The following is a 26,320-nucleotide window of genomic DNA, read 5'->3' as shown; positions in this document are numbered from 1 at the left end:
AACCTCCAGCTCCTGGGTTCAAGCAATTCTCCCACCTCAGTGTCCCCAGTAGTTGGGATAACAGGCACCTACCACCAGGCCCAGCTAATTTTTGAATTTTTAGTAGAAATGGGGTTTCGCCATGTTGGCCAGGCTGGTCTTGAACCCCTGACCTCAAATCATCCGCCTGCCTCGGCTTCCCAAAGTGCTGGGATTACAGCATCGTGCCCAGCCTAAAATCTATATAGGTAAAGAAGCTATAGGGATTTGCTGACTTGTCTAATTGAAATAGCTAGAAAGGGGGCAGATTGTGCTGAACTTCTTTCTCACCATAAGATGACCAGATTTCACTGACAGAGCAAGCTGGCATTTCCTCTCCATGTCCTTCTCCTAGGAAATGCATTTCTGAATCTGGGGCCATACAACTGTCTATGTTTGATTCTGTAGATGTCTGGCTGGTCATGGCCTGTCACTGAGGGATTTGGAAAATAGACCATTGTCATGTGGCATTTCACCCACAGTCTTCATCACGAATCATGGATGGAAATTATTTGGTGCTCAGTTTGTCAATATTCTTGATGTTGCTTCCTTATTAATCCCTTTTACCTATTCAATACTATTTTTGATCAGGGAATAAAGTAAAATTGGATTCTTCCTAAAATTTAAATCTACTATTTACTGGACATTAAAGCATAAGTTAGATTATAAGCATGTACTGAGACTCTTAAATGAAAAGGCTAAAGTTTATTTATTTTTTTCTTTTTGAGACAGAGTCTTGCTCTGTTGCCCAGGCTGGAGTGCAGTGGCGTGATCTCGGCTCACTGCAACCTCTGCCTCCCAGGTTCAAGCAATTCTCCTGCCTCAGCCTCCCAAGTAGCTGGGACTATAGGCATGCGCCACCATGCCCGCCATGCCCGGCTAATTTTTGTATTTTTTGTAGAGACAGGGTTTCACCATGTTGGCCAGGCTGATCTTGAACTCCTGGCCTCAAGTAATCCACCCACCTCGGCCTCCCAAAGTGCTGGGATTACAGGTGTGAGCCACCATGACTGGCCTAGAGGCTGAAACTTAATTCAGTTATAAAAAGGAACCACAATAACAAACAAGTCATATGAACGGTGCTTTTTGCTTTTTAAGCAGTCTGTAATGACTAATATTTATGTGATACTCATTGTTAGCCAAAGGGCATTGCAATTATTCCTGCATTTCATCAGAACAACAGGAACAGAAAATGAACATAACTAAAAAGGATGTTGAGGAGCTAGCCTCCAGATACTAAAACACCCTGAAGTTAGAATACTCACCGGAGCTGAACCAAGTACTGAGCCATATTCTGCACCATTCCTGCCTCTTGTATGATTTTATTTGAGCCTCACAGTGTGTCTGGGGGGAGTCCTTTCATGATCCCTATTTAGGGATGTAAGGCAGGCATATTAGGAGGCCTGGTGAGAGGAGCTGAGCCTGGAACCTACTTTTTCTCTGGCTTGATTCTGCTGTTCTTTAATCTCATTACGGTAACTTGCATAGGGATTACGTCCTTGCTAATTGTTAAAGATTAAGAGAATAATCTGTAGCTTCAAAATCCCCAGGCTCAGCTACATCTACCCGCGGGTTGGTCCCCCAGGGAAGGGTCTGCAGGCAGAGCCCTACCACTCTATTTCCCCATGTGGTTGTTTGCAGCAAAAGGAATAAGTGAGAACAAATTTTTGCAGGTGTCTAGATTTTTTTTTTAATTAGAAAATTTTTAAATTTTTTCTAAATTTTCTTCAGTAGAAAGAAGATTAATATATATTGAGCCCATAGGATGGTAGACACGCTGAATTAGATGGCCTCATGCATGATTTTAATCATAGTTATACTCTGTTACAGCAAACTCCCTAAGGCAAGCTTGACTTTTTGTTTTGTCTGTTTTTAATTGTGGCAACATATACATAACATAAAATTTACCATCTTAACCATTTAAGTGTACAATTCAGTGGTATTAAGAACCATATTCATAATGTTATACGACTATCACTACCATCTCCAAAACTTTTCATCTTGTGAAACTGCAACTCTACACCTACCAAGCAATGACTACCCACTACCCTCTCTCCCCAGCCTTGGCAACCACTATTCTATTTTCTGTCTCTGATTTTGACCCTCTAGGTACTTCATATAAGTGGAATCATACAGTATTCATCCTTTTGTGACTGGCTTATTGCGCTTAGCAAAATATTAGAATTTTAAATGTCTCTCTTGAGCCAATTTAGTTCAAAAAACGGTATAAAAGCGCATCCAGCTCACGAGGTGTGGTTCAACAACCAGACTTGCAGGATATAAACCAATAGGAAGGCAAAGGTGTGGGGTTCCTTCTTTCTTTCTTTTTTTGATTTTTTTTTTTTTTTTTTTTTTTTGAGACAGAGTCTCGCTCTTGTTACCCAGGCTGGAGTGCAATGGTGCGATCTCGGCTCACCGCAACCTCCGTCTCCTGGGTTCAGGCAATTCTCCTGCCTCAGCCTCCTCAGTAGCTGGGATTACAGGCACGCGCCACCATGCCCAGCTAATTTTTTGTATTTTTAGTAGAGACGGGGTTTCACCATGTTGACCAGGATGGTCTCGATCTCTTGACCTCGTGATCCACCCGCCTCGGCCTCCCAAAGTGCTGGGATTACAGGCTTGAGCCACCGCGCCTGGCCTCTTTTTTTTTTTTTTTTTTTTTTAAGCAAATATAAGTGCAATAGATTGGTTAGAATTGTCCTTTGTTTTGGTTTTGGTTTTGGGGTATTTTTTTCCTTTACCATTAAACTTTAACTGTTTAGAGCAGTTCAGGTTTGCAGAAAAGTACAGAGAATGTCCATAGGTCCCCTCCGAACATACACAGTTTCTCCTATTATTAATGTCTTTTATTAGTGAGCTGCATTTTTTGTGATTGAAGAACTCATACTGATACATTGTTATTAACCAGAGTCTATAGTTTACATTAGGGTTCATTCTTAGTGTTGTACAGCTCTGTGGGTTTGGACAAATGTGTAATGTCATGCATCCACTATTACAGTATCATATAGAATAACTTCTTGGCCATAAAAGTCCCCTGTGCTTTGCCTGTTTGTCCCTCTCTTCTCTCCCCCTGCCCCTACTAGCCCCTGACAACCACTCATCTGTTTCCTGTCTCAATAGTTTCATCTCTTCCTGACCTAAGTTTGAGAGAACAGAATTGCTGTTGCCCACCCCCTCCCCTTAATTGAGTAAATTATCCATACCTAATCTTTTCTATTTTCTCCTTTAGTGGACAACTTTTCGCAGCGGGAGATCGAGGAGTTTCTCAGTGAGGCAGCGTGCATGAAAGACTTCAGTCATCCAAATGTCATTCGACTTCTAGGTACTTCTGAGAAATGCAGGAGTGGGTGGCCAAGGGGACTCTGCTGATCTGCTCTGTGCCAAAGGAAAAAAAATCTCTGGTGTAAATTAGTTTACACTTTGTATAACCCCAACATAATATATAACATTGAGGTTTTCACCAGGACTTCTCTTCATAAGGATGTTTTCTGAGGCTGACAGTAATGAGTTTGCATTTTCTGGACACTGATGGGCTCAGGAATGATTTGAGTTTTCCACAGAATTCTAGGAGAATGTGAATTACATTGCTCTCAGTTACTCAAAGGCAAGACACAGAGGTGGTCATGTTATAATTTTTATTAATTAAAGGTTATACGTGAGTTAGATAGCAGTGGGATAAAGCTGGAAAAGTAGGCAAATTCCATAGGTTATCTTTGAGAAATAATTTATTAACCTATTTGAAAGTACTGACTTCTTTTTTCTTTTTCTTTTTCTTTTTTTTTTTGAGACAGATTTTCACTCTTATTGCCCAGGCTGGAGTGCAATGGCTTGATCTCAGCTTACCGCAACCTCTGCCTCCGCAGTTCAAGCAATTCTCCTGCCTCAGCCTCCAGCAGTAGCTGGGATTACAGGCATGCGCCGCCACACCCAGCTAATTTTGTATTTTTAGTAGAGACAGGGTGTCTCCATGTTGTCAGGCTGGTCTCGAAATCCCAACCTCAGGTGATCCGCCCGCCTCAGCCTCCCAAAGTGCTGGGATTACAGGCATGAGCCACCGTGCCCAACCAAAAGTACTGATTTCTTAAGATTTTGGTACATTGATGATTTCATGGAATTGATTTAACAGTTGCATAGAATGTGAGTTAATGTAATTTGGCTTTGCAACTCCATTAGCTAAAAAATGCAAAGAAGGAGATTAAGTATCAAGTGGATGCTGTATAAGTGACACTGTCCCAAGAGAGAAGAGCAACCTGGAAATAAGTGAATTTTCTGCTGACCTTGGTTTTTTGGTTCTTGTTTTGCCATCCTGTACTGGATACATACTGACTAAATTCTTTTGAGATCTTTCAAAGTTTTATATGATTGACACTGCAGAGAGATGTGAAAATCAATGTCTGTATACAGTATTATGTCAAATCAACTACTGTTATTCATTCACTGCTATTGGCTTAGCTGACTATGAGAACAGTGGCACTTTGTGATCTCAACACAGAGTGCAGGAGCTTTTCAAGTTTGGGATCAGGTAACAGCGTTTGGCTCTCAGGTTCCATGATAAATGATATTGTAGCTTCTCCTTTATAAAACTGTTAAAATTTAGGGATGCCAATTTTTATCTATAGGCCTTCAAAGTTATTTTAATAGTTTAAGCATTTGCAGTGGACTTCTTCATGTGATTAAATAGCTATCACATGAAACAGGTTCGCCCTTGAATCTTATGTGGTCACCCCTCAGACTCAGCCTAACAGAAATTCCTAGGTTTCTAGGTGGCTATACTTGTTATAGTTTGATTTGTGAGAGCCCTCGTGCCCTCATTAATCTGAAAGGGGTGGGGAAAAACAAGTAGTGGATGCTGTGTATGTTTCATTTTGTAGAACAGAATGTGAGAGGAGCTCTTGGTTATTTTAATTGTTAACACATAGTGTCAGTTTGGCCAGTGGTCCTCCAGGGCTTTTCTGTTCACACTAACAAGGGCTCTTTGTAACTGATTCTGTGTTTGTAATTTCAGGTGTATGTATAGAAATGAGCTCTCAAGGTATCCCGAAGCCCATGGTAATTTTACCCTTCATGAAATACGGGGACCTGCATACTTACTTACTTTATTCCCGATTGGACACAGGACCAAAGGTAATGATCTTCTTGTGTTACCTCTGAATGCCTCTCAGGGCTTGTGTGACTTAGCCAGGACAACCAAATCATCTAATCTTGAAAGTGAAGCCAGGAAGGAGAGGACTTTGACCTTTGTTCAGTACTCCCTGTGTGTCCAGGGACTGAAATGTGGTGTCTATCCTCACAGCAGGCCTGTTCCAGATATTATTACTCCTGCTTTATGCTGGGGCAAAGTGGCGGTGCATACAGTCTTATGGACAAAGCCTTACCAACTTGAGTTGGGTGACCCAAGCTCCAGGTTCGGCAGTTCATACCCCTCATGGCCGCATAATCCCCAGAGCTCGCAGACCATGGGAAGGCCATTAAAGATGGCTCTCCCAAAAGAAATTTTACAGAGCTCATTCTGGAGTTCACAGATGTCAACCTTTGAAGAAGTGTGGATGAGCCAAAAGGACTGTACAACTGACGTTCTGAAAAATGTTTGCAATATTTTTCTCCCTATGTTGACTTAACCTACCATGAGCACTGTGAAGTCCTGGTGATTTTGGATGTAGCTGTAGAGGCAATTATGGATCATCTAGGAAATTTAGAACCACGGACAGGCTTGCCTTTCTTCAGAGTCAATTTTTAGTATTGATGTCAAGGGTTGGAGAGTTAAGGAATCATAGCCACTGGGGACGTTGTGTTTTTAATTTCCTGGGCCCCTTTATCTGAAATGAAAACAGTATCCTCCTGTCATGTTTTGTGGACAGATGGTGGACTGTGAGCAGGAGGTGTGAGCGTGTCCTGACTACATGCCTGGCTGAGCAGCACGCCCTTCCTGCCTTTCACGCACCTTCTCTGTCTGTTGGAGGAGACAGTGATCCTGCAGGGTTCTGGTTGGGACACGTGTGGGAACAGTGTGTGGCTGGCCTCTGTCAACAATCATTCTCTGATGGCAAAAGTTACTCCAGATCATCACTGCCCCTAATCACTGCTGTAAGAAACCACAGGTCCTGGGAAGGAATCGCACCACTCAGTCCACACTTTGGCATTCTCGGACACACCCCACCTTTATCCCTTTAGCTACCATCAGTATCAGGATCGCTGAATGCAGTAATGCAATTAGGAACAACTGCCTCCTTCACTGCGTCAACGATGGCTCTGGGAAAGAATTCTTGCTGCTCTTACTTGATGGTCTGATGAGTCCACAGGATGAAAGAGCAAGGAAATTAGTTCTTAGAGACCATGAAAACTCACTCCCACTGACTCTGCAGACAAAACACAGAGGGGAAACGTCCCATGCATGACCAGTGTGGTAGAGTTCCGCATACTTCTCTGTATCTACAGACTGGGGGTGACAGTGGCCTAGGGTCAGCCAGGTCACTTTTCCACGTGAAGCAATGACATGGGACTCACTCACAAACCCTTACCCAAAGTAGGTTTATTAAGTTCTGGCTGGGTGTGGTGGCTCACACCTGTAATCCCAGCATATTGGGAGGCCAATGTGGGCAGATCACTTGAGGTCAGTTTGAGACCAGCCTGACCAACATGATGAAACCCCATCATCTCTACTTAAAAAATACAAAAATAAGCCAGCTGTGGTGGCAGGCACCTGTAATACCAGTTACTCAGGAGGCTGAAGCAAGAGAATCACTTGAAATTGGAAGGCGGAGGTTGCAGTGAGCCAAGATTGCCCCACTGCACTCCAGCCTGGGTGACAGAGTTAGACCCCATCTGAAAAAAAATAAAAAATAAAAAGGCTTATTAAGTTCTTTAGTTCACTCTGTGAACAAGTGCTGACTCTGAGCTGGGCAATGAGCTCTAGGAACACTGGAGAGAGCGTGACAGATGTAGTTCCTGCCCCGTGGAGTTGACCTGCTAGTGGTGGGTGAGGGGAGAACAGGAAACAGACAGTTGGTTATTCACAGTGAGGGAGCTGTGAATAACCAAGCACCAGGAGCACAGGGGCTCAAGTGCCCAGTGGGCCAGGCAGAACTCAGTGGGGGCAAAGGGGCATGATGGGTGCAGGGTAACCAGACTGGGCGCTGTGATGTGCATGCATAGGTGCAGAACCTCATGGTGGCAGGGCCAGGACTTCTTCGTTTCAGTAGCCTGGAGAACGTTGGCAGATAGATCAGAAATGGTGATTGGAATATGATGCCCCATATACTGTGGGGTCTGCTGCTTAGTAGAAGGGATTGCTGTAGAGAAATGCGCATTCCCTTTCTCCTGACCCTCGACACCCAATCATTGAGAATCTTAATGTCAGTAAAGCCACATTCCTTCTAAAAGATGTTTGGGCCCCGTGTGCTGTCAGAGAAGCTTCTTGTTTTTAGAGTCTCCTCTCTTTTGGCTTGTTCATTATAAAATCCCTGGATTCAGGATGCATTTCAGTTCCCCAATGGAGGCTGCATGGAGTTGCATTCTAGTTGTTCACCGAGAATAAACTCACTCACTTCATTCATCTTCTCTTTATCATGAGCCTGTCCAGCCTCAGGATCAGAAGACATGTTGGGAATTGGTAGGCCGGCATGCGTGCCTCACCAGTGCCCCAAAGAGGGGCAGCAACCCCTGCCCTGAATTTTTCCATTACAGAGAAACTAGACAGAAGCAGGACCTCAGTCTGAAGTGCCCCAACATCCAGTAACTTATGAACTTAATAACCACATGTCACAGGTGACTGCTAGACACAGGTGATGGTGAACCATGATGACAATGACAACTGAGGGCCTTCATGGGGGAAGTTGGCTTAGAAAGACACTAGCCCTTATCCTAAGAGACAGGTCAATCTGTAGAGCAGCCCTTTCTTCAAAATTTGGGAAAGCAGTTGAAACAGGCACAAATGTGAGACTCAATTTAGGGTCAGCACATGCTGGAGCCTCCTTTTCTACTTCCAGCTGACTTTGCTGATATCTTAACACCTGTGTGCAATGGAGGGGAGTGGACTTTTGCTTTGCTTTTTTTCCCCCTTTTGCTCTTTCTGTTCTTCCTGGGGACAGTCTAAGTGACCTGGACAGGAAAGTAGACCCCTTTGTTTTTTTCCAGCTCCCGCCGGCCCCATGCCCACACTTAACTCCTGTTCTCTTCCATGAGAATGCACTTGTTGTCTTTTACCAGCGCAAGCACTAACTGTAGAGACAGGAAGCTGCAGCCACATCACAGTGTTATAAAATCACCAAGACTCCTCCAAAGGGGTGAGGGGCCTAGCCCAACACAGAAAACATTACAGATAGGACTGAGTATTTTCTGCCACTTTTTCCCCCAAAAAGAAAGATGATAATATTATAAGAAGTCTGTAAAAGAATAAAAAAGTGCCAGGCGCGATGGCTCACGCCTATAATCCCAGCACTTTGGGAGGCCGAGGCAGGTGGATCACGAGGTCAAGAGATCGAGACCATTCAGGTCAACATGGTGAAACCCCGTCTCTACTAAAAATACCAAAAAAATTAGCTGGGCGTGGTGGGGCTCGCCTGTAGTCCCAACTACTCCCAGCTACTCCAGAGGCTGAGGCAGGAGAATTGCTTGAACTCAGGAGGTGGAGGTTGCGGTGAGCCAAGATCGCGCCATTGCACTCCAGCCTGGGTAACAAGAGCGAAACTCTGTCTCAAAAAAAAATAAATAAATAAAAGAATAAAAAAGTACCCACAATTCCCAACACCTTAGTACAATTGTTGTCAATTTCAAACATTCACCTCTCATTGTTCATTTCGTGCCTACATTTCTCATGGGCTTCACATCCCTACATATACACCTGCCCCTGGGATGACTAACCTTTCTCAAGCATGTAGCATAGGCCAGCCTGTATTTTGCATGTATTAATGCACCAATGGCACAACCACCCTAGAAAGTAGTTACTAGTGGAATCTAAGGGGAGGAAACTGAGGCACAGGGGGCCATGGTGGAAGCAGGACTGGCCCCCAGGCTGCAGACTGTGTGCCTTCAATGTTCTTCTGACTGCCCCATTCTGTGTGCACCCCTCCCCAGTAGGGCAGCCCCAGACACATCCCTGTGAGTGGCTGCACCACATCTTCTTCAATGGGTTTTGTTTCACGTTAATGGGTGATTTTACTCACATTTAATTTATGGTGTGTTGTATAATTTTTCTTATAATTTCTTGGGGGTATGGAATTTTTTTTTTTTTTTTTTTTAGACGAAGTGTTGCTCTGTTGCCAGGCTGGAGTGCAGTGGCGCAATCTCAGCTCACTGCAACCTCCGCCTCCGAGGTTCAAGCGATTTGGGAATTTCATGTTATTGTACAAGAGTGGATTTTGGAGCAAAAAATTTAAAAATACACAGGGCTATTTGATGGGCCAAAATTGCCTGTCTTTACTCTCCTGCCTGTTTTGGACCCCTGTGTAAATATGGTGAGCCTCATATTGGATGTCTTTCTTGAATCTTTATAGAGGAGAAATAGACAATTTATGTTCTTTAAAAAATAGTTTTAAATTATCATACAGTAAAATTGACTTTTTTTTCCTTTTTGTTACATACATCTGTGAATTTTAACACATATAGATTAATGTACACCTAATCCTAATCAGGGTACAGAACAGTTCTATCATCCACCAAAATTCCCTCCTGCTGCCTTTTAAAGTAACACCTTATACCCCCATGACTGACCCATGGTAACCACTGATCTTTTTCCTCCCCCCATAGTTTTGTCTGTTCAAGAATGTCATATAAATGGAGTCATACTATTTATAACCTTTTTTTTTTTGGAGATAGAGTCTTGCTCTGTCGCCCAGGCTGGAGTGCAGTGGCACGATCTCGGCTCACTGCCACCTCCACCGCCCGGGTTCAAGTGATTCTCCTGCCTCAGCCAACCAAGTAGCTGGGACTACAGATGCCTGCCACCATGCCTGGCTAATTTTTTTTTTTTTTAATTTTTAATAGAGACAGGGTTTCACCATGTTGGCCAGGCTGGTCTCAAACTCCTGACTTTAAATGATCCACCTGCCTCAACCTCCCAAAGTGCTGGGATTATAGGTGTAAGCTACCGTGCCTAGCCAATTTATAACCTTTTGAGACTGGCTTCCTTCACTCAGCATTATTTCTTTGAGATCCAACCAAGTTGTGTATATCAATAGCTCATTCCTTCTTTATTGCTGTGTAGTATTCCATTATATGCTTATACCACAGTTTATCTGTTCACCTGTTTATGGTTTGTTTCTAGGCTTTAGCAATAATAAATGAGGCTGCTATAAAATTCATGTACAGATTTTTTAATGAAATCTTCATTTTTCTAAAGTAAATGCCCAAGAGTAGGATGCTGAGCCATATGGTAAGTGCATATTTAACCTTGTAAGAAATTGTTGGCTGGGTGTGGTGGTTCATGCCTGTAATCCCAGCACTTTGGGAGGCTGAGGTGGGCAGATCATTAAGTCAGGAGTTAGAGACCAGCCTGACCAACATGGTCTCTACTAAAAATAAAAATACAAAAAAAAATTAGCTGAGTGTGGGGGTGCGTGCCTATAATCCCAGCTACTCAGGAGGCTGAGGCAGGAGAATCACTTGAACCCAGGAGGTGGAGGTTGCAGTGAGCTGAGGCCATTGCCCTGCAGCCTGGGCAACAAGACTCCCTCTCAAAAAAAAAAAAACAAAACTGTTTTCCAGGGAGGCCATTGGATTTTACATTCTCACCAGCAATGTGTGAGAAGTGCAGTGCTCCTTGCTCTTCTTAGGACTTGGTATTGTTGGTAGCCTTTCTGGTTTTTGCTTACAGCTGTTCTGATTGGTGTGGAGTGATAGCTTATCATGGTTTTTACTTGCATTTCCTGAATGTCTAATGATGTTGAGTATCTTGCCATGTGCTTATTTGCCATTCTTATATTCTCTTTGATGAGTGTCTGCTGTTCAAGTATTTTGTTCATTTTTTAATTGAGTTGTTGATTTTCTTATTGTCAAATTTTCAGAGTACTTTATATGTTCTAGATACAATTATTTTGTTGGATGTGTGATTTTCAGAGATTGTTTTCCAAGTTTGTAGCTTGTCATTGCATTCTCTTAACATGAGCAGGAAATTTTAAATTTTGATAAAGCCCAATTTATCTATTTTTTTTTTTTTAATGAATCATGCTTTTGCTCTCATGTCTAAGAACTCTTTGCCTAACACCGGAGAAAAGATTTTCTCCTATTTCTTTTCTAAAGATTGTGTGGTTTTACATTTTATATTTATGCATATGACCAATTCTGAGTTATTTTTTATATAGGGTTTGAGATTTAGTTCCAGGTTTGCTTTTTTTTTTGCATATAGATGACCAAGAGCATTTGTAAAAAGATTGTCCTTAATCTATTGAGTTCCTTTTGTACCTTTGTCTAAAAGCAGTTGGTTGTACCTTTCTGAGTCCTCTGTTCTGTTTCATTAAACTGTGTGCCCATCCTTTCCCCTACCACGTTGTCTTGATTACTATAGCTTTGTTATAAATCTTAAAATCATCCAGTGTGATTCCTCCTACTTTGTTCTACTGTTTCAGAATTGTTTTACTATCCTGCTTTCATTGCCCTTCCACTGAAACTTTAGAATCAGCTTATCTGTATCTGGCAAAAGTTCTGCTGTAATCTTATATCCTTTTCAACAAAAAAACAAGTAAGGGAAACAAGTACACAGCATTTTACTGACTAATGAATAGTTTCTATTTGCAAAAAGTACAAGTGTATTTTCAGTGATGGAAAATCACTTCCAAGTATTAAAAAGATAAAAAAGAATGTAGTTTTCTATTTGGCTACTTGGTAGCCACAGATAAAGATGGAAGATACAAAGTGCATAGACAAACAGGAAAATCAAGCTTCTATTTAGATCTTTTCTTTGCTGCCTGGAATAAAGATATCATGTTTCTGCTAGAGCAGCCCAAGACTATCATCAGTGCATTTGATACTGTGATGACCCAATATCAGTGTATTTAAACATGCTTCTCCAGGAGGGATTGGGTGCTGGACCCATAGTGCCACTCTGCCCAGGGCAGACATCACGCCTGGAGCTGTGCAGAGCAGACAGGCAGATGATGAGACATGACCCCAGTTCTCATGGAGGTGGATAGTACAGAGGGAGGCAGGCTGTAATAACACATGCACCACACAGCGAAGTGAGCAGCCTGCTAGAACTTCAGGGAAGAAATGAGTTCTGGCTAGAGAAATGTTTTAAATATTCTACGCTGCTGGCCGGATGCAGTGGCTCACTTCCGTAATCCCAGCACTTTGGGAGGCCGAGGTGGGCAGATCACTTGAGGTCAGGAGTTTGAGGCCATCCTGGCCAACATGGCGAAACCCTATCTCTACTAAAAATACAAAAATTAGCCAGGGATGCTGGTGCATGCCTGTAATCCCAGATATTCTGGAGGCTGAGGCAGGAGAATTGCTTGAACCCGGGAGGTGGAGGTTGTGGTGAGCTGAGATCGTGCCACTGTACCACTCCAGCCTGGGTAACAGAGCAAGACTTCATGTTAAAAAAAAAAAACAATTCCACACTGCCAAAATGAATATCCTCAAAAGAGTGGTAGGAGGAGTACAGAAGAAAATTAAGAGAAGCACACAGCCAGGATCAGAATGAGCAAAGACCAAATGATCTGGGAACACATCCATGTTTTAGTCAAAGCAGATTGTCTCACGTGGCAACAGCTGAGCAACGGAAGGATAGGAGGTGGGGTGATAAAACAGGAAAGGTAAGTTGGGGTCAATGCTTAGGTTCTGCAACTAGTGGGATGACTTCAGCAACTCAAAATGATTTTCAGCGGAGATACGGGATCTCGTGAAATAAAGCCCAGAGGTAGCACAGCTGCAGAGTTGGCAATTTTTGTCCTCAACATCAAGTGTGCGAAAGTGTTCCACCTTTCTCTGTTTGTCTGCAGCCAGCGCTCCACATGGTTACAAGATACCGGCAGCTTCTCCAGCCTCACATCCTCACACACCAGTCTCCAGAGACAAAAGAGAGAACTATCTTGTGTCTCTTCTTTCTCTCTCTCTCTCCCTCCTCTCTTTTCCCGGAACAGTGCTTTCTTTTTTTTTTTTTTTTAAGATGACAGCTTTATCGATATATAATTCAAATATTATATATTTCTCCCATTTATCCAATTCAGTGGTTTTTAGTATAGTCACAAAATTGTGCAACTATTACCACAAACAATTTTAGGATACTTTTCATCACCTAAAAACAAAAATAAAACAAAACTGACCCCATATTCTTTAGCTGTCAACTCCTAATCCCTTTTACCCTCCTTGTTCCCAGCCCTAAGCAACCACTAAACTACTCCCTCTCTCTCTCTCTCTCTGCCTATTTTAGACATTTAATATAAATAGAATCATATAAATTTGTAATCTTTTGTGACTAGCTGCTTCTACTTAGCATAATGTTTTCAGGGTTCATTCGTGTATAGCATGTGACAGTATTTTATTGTTATTTATGATTGAATTACAGTCTGTTGTATAGATAGATATACAATATTTTGGTTATTTATCTGTTGATGGACACTTGGGTTATTTACTTTTGGGCTTTTATGAGTAATGCTCTATGAATATTTGGCACACATTTTGTGTTGACGTATGCTTTAAGTTTTCTTGGGTATATACTAACCGTAGAATTGCTGGGTCATATGGTAACTTCAATGTGTGACTTTTTGAGAAACTACCAGCTAGGTTTCTAACGTAACCACATCATTTTGCATTCTTACCAGCAACAGACGAGGGTTCTAATTTCTCCATGTCCTCAAAAACACTTCTTATTATCTGACTTTTTAATTCCAGCCATTCCAGTGGGTGTGAAGTGGTATCTAACTATGATTTGGATTTGCATTTCTCTACTGACTAATAACATTGAGCATATTTTTATGTGCTTATTGGCCATTTATATGTCTTCTCTAGAGAAATGTCTACCTGATCCTTTACCCATTTTTAATGTGACTATCTTTTTATTATTGGGCTGTAAGAGTTCTGTATATATTCTGTTTTTATTTGTTTGTTTATTTGAGATGGAGTCTTGCTCTGTCACCCAGGATGAAGTGCAATGGCACAATCTCAGTTCACTGCAAACTCTGCCTCCCGGGTTCAAGTGATTCTCCTGCCTCAGCCTCCCAAGTAGCTTGGATTATAGGCATTCACCACCATGCCTGGCAAATTTTGTATTTTTAGTAGAGACAGGGTGTCACCATGTTGGCCAGGCTGACCTCAGATGATCCACTCCTGACCTCAGATGATCCACCCACCTTGGCCTCGCAAAGTGCTGGGATTACAGGCATAAGCCATGGCACCCAGCCTGAGTTCTGTATATATGCTAGATACAAGTTCCTATCAGATGGGTTATTTGTAAATGTTTTTTTCATTTTGCGAGTTTCTTTTCACTTTCTTTATGGTGTTCTTTGAGACACAAACATTTTTAATTTTGGCAAAATCCAGTTTTCTTTTTTTCCTTAGATTGCTTGTGCTTTTGGTGTCATATCTAAGAAACCATTGCTTAAGCCAACGTCACAAAGATTTGCCCTTATGTTTTCTTCTAAGAATTTTATAGTTTGGGGTCTTACATCTAGGTCTTTATTTATCTTTTGATTTAATTTCTGTATATGGTTTGAGGTAGAGGTTCAGTTTCATTCCTTTTCATGTCACCATTCACTTGTCTCAGAAACATTTGTTGAAAAGACCATTTTTCCCTTATTCTCAGTGATCTTGACATCCTTCTTAAAAGTCAGTTGATCATACGTGGGTTTATTCTTAAACTTTCAGTTGTCTTCCATTGATCTTTATTTTTATCCCAGCACCATACTGTCCTAATTATAGTTGCTTTGTAGTAAGTTTGTAAGTTTATTCTTGGTTCCTTGAGTTTCCATATGACTTTTAGGATCAGCTTATCAATTTCTACAAGGAAGTCATTTATATTCTGATAGAGCTTATGTTGAATCTGTAGATCAGTTTGGGACTATTGCTATTATAACACTATTAAGCCTTCCTATCCATGAACACAAGATATCTTTCCATTTATTTAGATCTTCTTTAAGTTCTTTCAATATTTTATAGTTTTCAGAATATAATTTTTACAATTCCTTGTTAACTTTATTTCTAAGTATTTTAATTCTATTGTAAATTAAATTGTTTTCTTAATTTCATTTTCAGATTATTCATCACTAGTATATAAAGATACAGTTGATCCTGTATGTCCATCTTGTACCCTACAACCTTGCTGAACCCATTTATTAATTGTGCTACACAATTATTTTTTAAGTGACTTTTGGTCACAGTCTCCAAGAATAACAGAAATGTTCTAGGAAAACACAGCACAAATGAATAATACCTGATACTCATTACACCTTCATGAATGACACTAGGATGTAATATTTCTTAGGACCTGAATCCTTTCCTGGAAATCAGCATCCAGTAAACCAAATACCCAAATAATACAGAATAGAGACATAAAACTTCCATGCCTGATTTTTAAACAGCTCCATTACTTAAAGGTAAAGATTAAAACATTTCATTTATTTATATAGTATGTAATTGACATGTTTCTTGGTTGGAAAATAAAAATTATTAAAAATGCAATGTCTTCATGAGTACCATTTTGGAAAACTCATGTTTGGAAAGCAAGCCATGACAAATCCAATGCCTTGGGGAGGGTACATAATGGATGGACCCATTCATGACTACCAGGGACTTGTGCAAATCCTTTTCTGCAGGGCCATGATTGCACTAAACAATTACCACATGGAAGTTTTATCAGTAGTCATCCTCATAACTGATGCCAACAGTGGCTGGTTTTCTAACACAGCAATCTAGTTTGATTTTTATAAGCTAGAGAAAACACTAGACTGTTGAGATTTGTAGGAAGTCCCTACAGGAACAAAATGAAAATTCCTGAATATGTACTTGAAGTGGTTTGGTCCTGTGATAAGAGGTAAAGACTCTCCTAATTTCTGTTTAGAAGAAACAAGTATCTTTCAAAACATTTCAAAGTGAAATCGTAGCAGATAGGGGTGCCTTGAAACAGTTCATCTTAAGTGGACTTTTTGCCTCCCAAACATTAAAACACACACGCGGTGGCTCACGCCTGTAATCCCAGCACTTTGGGAGGCCGAGGCGGGTGGATCACGAGGCCAAGAGATCGAGACCATCCTGGTCAACATGGTGAAACCCCGTCTCTACTAAAAATACAAAAAATCAGCTGGGCATGGTGGCGCATGCCTGTAATCCCAGCTACTGAGGAGGCTGAGGCAGGAGAATTGCCTGAACCCAGGAGGCGGAGGTTGCGGTGAGCCGAGATCGCGCCATTGCACTCCAGCCTGGGTAACATGAGTGAAACTCCGTCTCAAAACACACACACACACACACACACACACACACACACACACACCCCTCATGACTGGTGAAGCCAGACCACCTGTCCCTTTCCCTCCTCTGTGCAATGTGTGTGTTCTGTACCACTCTGAAGGATACAGGGGAAAATCACATTCGACCTCATACCTTGTGAAAAGAAACTGTGTCATTCACTGTAAATACTTTTAAAGATGGGGAAAAGAATATGTTTGCCAAGAAGTTTAAGCGTTTTTTTTTTTTTTTCATTCCTTTTTTAAAACCTTATTTGTGATATTAGTGATACAGAAATAAAAGATTTATTTCCTTAATTCATTACTACACTGTAACAAATTAAAGCATCCTTTTCCCCTCAGGCGGAAACCACTTACAAGTTTTCCTTTTTAAAGATAGTCTTTCTTCTTGTTTCCTCTATCATCCAGCATATTCCTCTGCAGACACTATTGAAGTTCATGGTGGATATTGCCCTGGGAATGGAATATCTGAGCAACAGGAATTTTCTTCATCGAGATTTAGCTGCTCGGAACTGCATGTAAGAGTCCTTGGCCATCCTGGAAGGGTTGGAACCTCATGGTGTTTGGTCTTTGCAGAGTTAGGGGGATGACCTGTTCCTCTTTAGATAGGGAAGGAAGCTGTAGTCAGAGGGGGATGGTATGGCTTGCTCCAAAGATGGAAATACGGCTGGATGTTTGGGCGTTTTCACTGCCTCTGTGTCTGAGAGTCTGCCTGGCTTCCAAAGCTTTCCTCTATGACTCCAGTTTTACCTTGACTCTCTCATTCAGGTAGGAATGTGAGGTGTGACCCTTGTGATCCTTCCCCATGCCATCAACTAGCTTTGGACCTAGAATTACATGTACGTCACCTCATCATAAAGACAGCAGTGAAAATCGTAAAGGCTTTTCCCTAAGTTTTCAGGGCACTTCCTTGGGAAGAAGTTTTGTACTTTGAATACATGGAAGCTTTCCTTTCACAGCAGACAATGGCTTCATTATACAAGAAGTGTGGACTTAAGTTCTCCCCATTTCTTCAGCCTGCTTCAGCAGAGCCATTGTCTCCTGTAAATCTTCAAAAACAATAACTATGTCTTGATTTTAAATTTTTTATTGCAAGAAGAGGGAGTGGTCCTTCAATGTATTTTGTCATTTGTTTTTCTTGGTCAGAGCTGTGACAATGGGGCCTGCCCCCTCATGCCTCCCAGCCAACCCTACCCCTAGGGCTCCTACCCCTTTCACCTCATTTTTGAAAACCCTAAAGGGGTTTTGGTTTTGTTATTGTTTTTTGTTGTTGTTTGTTTGTTTGTTTGTTTTTGAGACGGAGTTTCCCTCTTATTGCCCAGGCTGGAGTGCAATGGCGCGATCTCGGCTCACCGCAACCTCCGCCTCCTGGGTTCAGGCAATTCTCCTGCCTCAGCCTCCTGAGTAGCTGGGATTACAGGCATGCGCCACCATGCCCAGCTGATTTTTTGTATTTTTAGTAGAGACGGGGTTTCACCATGTTGACCAGGATGGTCTCGATCTCTTGACCTCGTGATCCACCCGCCTCGGCCTCCCAAAGTGCTGGGATTATAGGCGTGAGCCACCGCGCCCGGCCTTGTTATTGTTTTTATTTAAATAATTTTTCGGGCCGGGCGCGGTGGCTCAAGCCTGTAACCCCAGCACTTTGGGAGGCCGAGGCGGGTGGATCACGAGGTCAAGAGATCGAGACCATCCTGGTCAACATGGTGAAACCCCGTCTCTACTAAAAATACAAAAACATTAGCTGGGCATGGTGGCGCGTGCCTGTAATCCCAGCTACTGAGGAGGCTGAGGCAGGAGAATTGCCTGAACCCAGGAGGTGGAGGTTGCGGTGAGCCGAGGTCGCGCCATTGCACTCTAGCCTGGATAACAAGAGTGAAACTCCGTCTCAAAAAAAAATAATAATAATAATAATTTTTCGACCATGGAGGGAGAATCATGAAAACTCTTTTTCTCTTAGTATTTCCTTCTTGTTTTCCCAACAGGTAGGGTGACCAGCTTTGCAGTTTAGCCTGGCCTGAGGGGCTTTTCAAGACATGGGATTTTCAGTGTAAAAAGTCAGTGTCAGGCGAACAGGGACGAGTTAGTCTTCCCCAGACCACTTTATATCTATTTCTTTTCCTTGTTTTCCTTTTCTTCCTTCTTCTCCTCCTCCTTCTTCTTGTCTAGGAGCCGTTTTAATAACTTGGCTACAAATGCAATTGTAGCCCTTTAATTTCCCGATTAATTCCTTAAGCACCCAGCTGGCCATCTTAGCAAGAAGCCCAGCATCCTGCTCTTACTGCATGTAATTTCCCTTCTTCCCGAGACTCCCAGAGGGCTTACTTAGTCCACAGGGTCAGTGCTGCTTCCAGACATCTGGGAGGAAGGCTACTGGGGTCCTAGATAAGCCCACCAGAGGGTCCTGGTTTTGAGCTGCTGCTGTTTCTACTCCTGCTGTTCTGTGTCTCCATCCTCTTCAGCTTTTTCTATCCACTATGCACAGATATCCTTGCTGGTTCACATCCCACACAGACCAGAGTGATGCAAGATTCATGACTTGAGGCCAGGTGTAATGGCTCATGCGTGTAATCCCAGTGCTTTGGAAGGCCAAGATGGGCAGATCACTTGAGGTCAGGAGTTCAAGACCAGCCTGGCCAACACGATGAAACTGCATCTCTACTTTAAAAAAAAAAAAAAAAAATGTAGCCAGGTATGGTAGTGTGCATCTGTACTCCTGGCTACTCAGGAGACTGAGGCAGGAAATCGCTTGAACCCGGGAGGTGGAGGTTGCTGTGAGCCAAGATCGTGCCACTGCACTCCAGCCTGGGTGACAGAGTGGACCTCATCTCAAAAGTCTCAAAAAAAAAAAAAAAAGATTGCATCATTTGCTTTTGCTCTTGCTCTGCCATTGGTCCCAAAGCAGCATCCTCACAGGCTGGTGGTGTCTCTATGTTCTTTTGGTCAGTTATCATAAGAGTTTTCACCTGTGTCTGATACAGACCAGTAATTTGAGGCATTGCTTCTGACACTGCTGAAGACATAACTTGCTCTCTGTAGGTTGCGAGATGACATGACTGTTTGTGTTGCGGACTTCGGCCTCTCTAAGAAGATTTATAGTGGCGATTACTACCGCCAAGGCCGCATTGCTAAGATGCCTGTTAAATGGATCGCCATAGAAAGTCTCGCAGACCGAGTCTACACAAGTAAAAGTGACGTGGTATGTACACAGCTATGATTCAGGGGCCCGACATTGCAAAGATGTGGGCATGCTGAAAGAAATGACTTCAGCTGGTGTGGCAAGACATTTTACTCTTCGATAAACTGAGGATTGGGAGCTTGCTCAGGCCTCTCTTTTATTTCTTACCAGATACTTTAATTCAGGTGGAACGGTAGATGTGAAGCATCCTGACATTCAGAAGACATGTCCTTTGCAAAGGCCTTTAATTTCTTCCCATTTTTCCTTGCTATCAAAGGATGAGTCATTGCCCACAACTAGGATATTTCATAGTCACATTAAATTGAATGAGTTCATCCAGTGGCTCTTGGAACCTAGATGCTATATGAAAGGTGCTGTGTAATCATGCCCTTGACCCGAGATTAGGAAAAGAAGGAACCTCACAACAACAGTGGAGGAGAGCATTAAGCAGATGTGTGACAAGGCTGGTTCTGCCTCTGTCAGATTTCCCAGAACAGCTTTTGTGGAAGTGGGGAACTGTGACACTCCAACCCCACGTTACTGCGGCATTGGGAGAGGGTAGTGTGTCTCACACATAATTGCCAGCTTTGTGTGCGATCATCAGTGTTTAAGGAAATGACCTTTCCCAGTGAAAAAGTCCATTCAGGCTTGGTGGAAAGGCTTGCATCCTAACTTGTTGTTGCTTTGTTCCCAGTGGGCATTTGGTGTGACCATGTGGGAAATAGCTACGCGGGGAATGACTCCCTATCCCGGGGTGCAGAACCATGAGATGTATGACTACCTTCTCCATGGCCACAGGCTGAAGCAACCCGAGGACTGCCTGGATGAACTGTGAGTGGGCCTCTCTGTGTCCCTTGCATACTCTGCATGGGGCAGCCATTTGGCTCTGCAGTGACCTGGGAAACACAGCTGTGGGAGGGGAAGGGGACTGCTGTAAGCCGGGTGGGCATGTGCAGAGGGTATCACCCACAGACACCCCAGGTCAAGAGCCATTCCTGATGTGGGAGATAGTGTGTGGTGTCTCCAGTGAACCCACTGAGCCTCACTCATCCAAAGGGCCTCAGCCTCGAAGGACAGGCACTGTCAAGAGAAGGCAATGGCACCTGTCCTAAAATTCCTGACACACCTCTAGGAAATGTATCCACAGATAAACAGGTTTGCCTTATAGTGCATAAGGTGCTTGGATGATTCCCTTGCCTTCTTTGGGTCCAGTTATCCTTCTCTTTTATATGGCATTTCATATACTCCACTCACAGTAGTACGCTTCATCAGGAGACTCAGAAATCAAAACCAGTGACTTTCAGATCAGGCTGCTCATCAGATAGTCTAACAGTTCAATTCCTTGCCCCTGTTCCTGGAAATTATGATGCTTTTGGTACAAAGTGGGCCCAGAATTGTGTTTCAGAGTGCTCCCTGGGGCTGGGTGCATGCCAGTGGCTCATGCCTGTTATCCCAGCACTTTGGAAGGCCAAAAAGGGAGGACTGTTTGAGCCCAGGAGTTCAAGACCAGCCTGGGCAACATAGTGAGACCCTGTGTTCATTAAAAAATAATAAAATAAAATGTTCCCTGAGAGATCATGTGTCAGGAGAAAGAAATATCAGCTGTGACACACACACACACAGCACACACATCCCATCCTGCAAGGCCCCGTCTTCATGGCCAGGCAGTATGGGGAAGAGACCTAGGCCTTGGAGGCAATAGGCCAGGCTCTACCTCCTAACTCGTCATGTGAGTGGCCATGGCAATTAATCTCCCCCAAGCACTTTGCTGACCTTATTAAAATAATTTCTTGTGGCACTGCTGGTAGCTCAGTGACGGTGATTTGTACCTTCCTAATGGGGAGTCTCCTCCCTGTACAATAAGGGCCATGGGCTTGGAAATGGCCATTCTTACCATATTTAGCGAGAACATTTCAGGACCATGGGCCTGCACTGGCTCTGTCATGGAGTGCCATGGCCAGGCTGGCACAGGTAAATGTGGGCAGCACCCTCCCTACACACACACACACACACACACACACACACACACACACACACACACTCACACACCCACACGTCCTGCGCCTCACATGGGAGAGAGAGCCTGGGTCCATTTGCCTGCAGGCCTCCCAGGTCCCTTCTAAGCCAAAAAGAAGGCAACTGTTGTAATCAAAGTCTCGTCCCATTGGCAGTGGTTGATGGTTCTTATTGTGGTTGTAGATGTATAACATTAAGAAGAGAAACAGGCACTTTAAATCCTTTAAAACATCCTGAAATGCTAATAAAATTAGTTCTAGGGTTTCATGGTAGTTTTAAAAAGTGCCATGTGTATGAAGTGCCTGCTTCTGAAAATAAGGAAGCATTTCAGTCAAACAGTATTGACCATGGAAAGAGTTTTGTTGCAGTTTCATTCTTAGCTTTCGTCGCACACCAAAAAAAGTTGACATTTGCGGTGATTAAGTTGGGTCTGTTGGGTCTTAGCAAGGTCTAAGCTGTGTCACATTGTGGTTTTTTAGAGCCAAAACAAAGGAATGCTGAGTCGGTTTTCTGTGAGGCATTTTGGGGGACAAAGCAGCAGAGTCAGCACATGCTATGTGGCTGGGGAAGTCAGGCGGAAAAGGGGTGAACCTGCCACCCCCGCCTCCTGTGTGCTCTGTGCACTGGGTGTGCTAAGACGGCTACAGCTGTGCTGTGGCCATGGGGACCTCGTGAGCCCAGCTTTCTTCCCTGTCTCCTCTCGAATCTAGATGCTGGGTAACAACAGCCTTTCCCAAAGAGGCCTCTGTTCCCATTTCTGAGATGTTTCCTTTGAAAAATGAACTCAGGCTGAGTACAGTGGCTCATGCCACTTTGTGAGGCCAAGGCAGGAGAATTGCTTGAGGCTAGGAATTTGAAATCAGCCTGGGTAACATAGTGAGACCCCAATCTCTGTAAAAAAAAAATTAGCTGGGTGTTGTGGGGCATGCCTGTAGTCCCAGCTACTCAGGAGGCTGAGGTGGGAGGATCATTTGAGCCTAGGAGGTCAAGGCTGCAGTGAGCTATGATCATGCCACCATACTCCAGCCTGGGCAACAGAGCAAGATTCTGTCTCAAAAAAAACAACAAAAACCAAAGAAACAAATCTAAAGTGTTTCACATGATGGCTGAAATAGTAAACATGAGGGAAAGGTCAGTAACTCTTCTTAGTGACGGAGAGGTGACAGATGAGAGCAGGGCACCTGTGTCATATGGACTGGCACTGCCACTGACTGTTAGTGTGACTTCAGTCAGTCCCTCTCCTCTCCAGGCCTCAGCTGCCCTGTCTGTGAGTGGGACTGCATCTCTTTCTTCTTGGGGCTGCAGTGAGGAGTAAACAGTTAGGGCCCATCAGGCCACACACAGCTGGCACTTGCTGGTCACGTTCTACCTGCATCAGCCACCTTGAAGCTGCGGTTGTGTGGACTCAGGGGCTCCTCTCCGGGACTCACCTGATGCCCATCCCAGCACCACCGTCGCGCTTCACACACTTGATCAGCCTAGCATTGCCCTCACACCCTTATTCATCCTGGCACCCAAGACCTGGTGTGTTGGCTGGCACAGTGCCAGCCTGCCTCTTGCCTGCTGCTTGTCTGCCCCAAGGACCCCAACTTACACCCACTTTCTCCATCTCAGAAACCCTCCTCTACCCATTGATATCTCCACTGCCACCTGAGGTATCCAAGATCTGGAAAAGGGACAAGATGGGAGCCGCAGTGGGCTGAGTGGCAGAGCTGGCTAGATGCCGGCTAGCACAGTGGAAGCACAGCGGATAGGAGACAGGCATCATTTCCCTGTGAAGACTTGCAGCCCTGCACTCGGCCATCCTCAGAGCTTGAAAATATGAGTCAAGTCATAAATTTACAAATTTTGTAAATGTATATGATTGTATTTATTTATTTATTTGTTAGTTTGTTTATTTATTTATTTTTTAGAGACAGGGTTTCACCATGTTGGCCAGGCTGGTCTTGAACTCCTGACCTCAGGTGATCCACCCGCCTCGGCCTCCCAAAGTGCTGGGATTACAGGCCTGAGCCACCGTGCCCGGCCTTGTATTTAATTGTGATAAAATATATGTAACATAAAACGTACTCCCTTAACCAGTGTGCCTAGCTCAATGGCGTGAAGTACATTCACACTGTTGTATGATCATCACCACCATCTGTCTCCAAAACTCATCTTATCTTGTAAAACTGAAACTCTCTAACCATTAAACTAATCCCATTCTCTCCTCCCCACAGCCCCTGGCAACCTTTATGGTTACACCTTTCATAAAATCTCAACAGAAAAATAAAAATGATCATTTACAAAGCCAGTTACCAAACTTATTTTTCTTTCCATCTATAATATTTTATAAAACTTAAATTTATCACAGCCTTCCTATTATTTACCAGGTGGGGGCTTCTTGTTGATCTCCTTGGTCTACTACTATGAAATTGTCCATTTGTGGGAGTAGGTTAGACAGTTTACATGTTTACCATGTCTTTAAAAGTCACATTTATATTTTGTACATTTGATAAGGTATTGAATATAAGAGGAAAAAGAGTTTTAAAATGACATTGCTACTATTCTAGTTGGAAATAAAGATAAATTATTTAAACATTTTCCCCTAAGACATGAAATAAATGAAAGTAAGCTAAATACCACAGCCTCTTGCTGAAGTAATGAAAAGGAGACTACGTCCCTCAGAACAGAATGGCTCAAAGCTCATCTCAGATGCAAACAATCAAGGCTCTGTGGAAAACAGAGTCATGCAAATTGATTTACGCCATGAAAACCTCAAAAATAAAAACAGAAACTGTCTGCCAAGTCTAAGTGACCATCTAAAGAAGATAAAACAGGGAAGCAAAAACCCTGTAAGCCTGAGATGAGAGGCAGGATTGTGAGACACGGAAATGTGCCATGCCATTGTCTAGGTGTCCTATGTTCAGGATCAGGTTCTTTATACGCATGGCACTTTACCAGCCTCCACCTTCCAGATGCATGTGCAAGTGTTTATAAAGGCTGGAAAGTGGACAGATGAAAAGATATTATTATACATCTACATGAATGAGATCTGCATGTTGTGTATCAAGTACCTTGTTAGTAGAATTAGCCAAAGGTTCTGTAGGCTGTAACTAAATGTAACTATGGAAATTGCATATTTCTGTTTATAAGATGCCAGTAACTTATTGCATGGGTCAGATGATTTAAATTTGGGTCTTTTTTTTATCCAATGACATATGAATATCAGTCTCTCAAAACAGAAAAGAATCAAAATGAAATGATGCCTAGGTGTGCTGGTGTGCACCTGTAATTCCAGCTACTCTGGAGGCTGAGGCAGACGATCACTTGAGTCCAGGAGTTCAGGGGTTCTCAACCAGCCTGGGCAACACAGCAAGACTTCATCTTATTAAAAAAAAAAAAAATACATAGCTGGGCACAGTGGCTCACGCCTGTAATCCCAGCACTTTGGGAGGCTAAGGCGGGCAGATCATGAGGTCAGGGGTTTGAGACCAGGCTGACAAACATGGCGAAACCCCGTCTCTGCTTAAAAATACAAAAATTAGCCACGTGTGGTGGTGCACACCTATAATCCCAGCTACTTGGGAGGCTGAGGCAGGAGAATCGCTTGAACCCAGGAGGCAGAGGTTGCGGTGAGCCAAGAGTGCACCATTGCACTCCAGCCTGGGTGACAGAGTGAGACTCTGTCTCAAAAAATATATACATATATTTAAATATATATATATATATATATGCATATATATGTGTATATGTGTACACGTGTGTGTGTGTGTGTGTGTGTGTGTGTATGCCAATTAATATGCCTGGCCCTGAAATGTCAAATCAATCAATTATAAGAAAAAAAAAACCATGTTTAATGAAATGATGGTATAACTCACTTTTTATCTCAGCCTATTGACTCCTAATTGTCATCTGTCTTACTGTGCTTCATTAAATGTCCCTCCATTGGAATTCTTAACTATGTGAGACACTGGGATGAAAAAACCACCCAGAAGTGAGCTGTCCTCTATGAAGCAAAGTGGAAGGGGTCATGAGGAGCACTTGGATGCAGGAGTTGTCCAATCTGAATCTGAATTCCTGGCTACCCATGTGGCCATGGCATGTTCTGTAATGTCCCTGAGCCCACTGTCATCTTCATTACAAGTGACAATGACAGGGCTATTGAGAAGACTAGATGAAGTGATACACAGTACACAACTACCCTCTGCCCTAAGCCCTGCTCCTGGCCTTCTTAGCCCTAGCCCCAGGGCCCCAGGGCCCCAGCTAACTCAGCTGTCCTGGTAACAACTCAGTTTGATGGCATAGGATAAAGGTCAGCAAACTTTTCCTATAAAGTGCCAAATAGCAAATATTTTTGGCTTTGCAGGCCTTTTACTACCCGCTGAACTCTGCCATTGTGATATAAGGAGACATTAACAATGTGTAAACAAATAAGGATAACTGTGTTCCAATAAAACTTTATTTACAAAGCAGATAGTGGGCCAGGATTGGCCCATGGGCCATAGTTTGTCAGCCACTATAAAGTAACAGACCTAAATACTCCTTATCTGCAAAATTAGATATAATTGCCACATATGTGCTCTTTTCCTAGAAACAGAATCACTTTCCATGGAACATTTACAAAAGTTGTATAAATATTAGGCCGCCAAAAAAGTCTCAATAATTTTAATAGAAAGTAGAATGAATGCTGATTAAAATGTGATAAAGATTCTATAAAAGCAAAGGCATGGATTGC

At 43.0% G+C, this 26,320-nt stretch overlaps 1 protein-coding gene across 2 annotated transcripts in view; it reads left to right on the top strand.

Moving 5' to 3' along the window:
• Nucleotides 1–26,320, top strand: part of MERTK (MER proto-oncogene, tyrosine kinase) — a 136,137-nt gene that overhangs the window by 108,747 nt on the left and 1,070 nt on the right. For both annotated transcript variants that reach the window (XM_032243685.1, XM_032243686.1), the window contains exons 14-18: nt 3,248–3,340; nt 5,024–5,142; nt 16,818–16,927; nt 19,449–19,608; nt 20,282–20,418. In XM_032243685.1, coding sequence (XP_032099576.1) covers nt 3,248–3,340; nt 5,024–5,142; nt 16,818–16,927; nt 19,449–19,608; nt 20,282–20,418 — 619 coding nt within the window. The remainder of the gene's footprint in view (nt 1–3,247; nt 3,341–5,023; nt 5,143–16,817; nt 16,928–19,448; nt 19,609–20,281; nt 20,419–26,320) is intronic.

The sequence above is a fragment of the Sapajus apella genome, unplaced genomic scaffold, assembly GCF_009761245.1.
Source record: "Sapajus apella isolate SASKATOON/1434 unplaced genomic scaffold, GSC_monkey_1.0 scaffold52, whole genome shotgun sequence".
NCBI lineage: Eukaryota > Metazoa > Chordata > Mammalia > Primates > Cebidae > Sapajus > Sapajus apella.
Note: the sequence above shows the minus strand (reverse complement) of the source record. Positions and strands in the feature narration are given on the sequence as shown.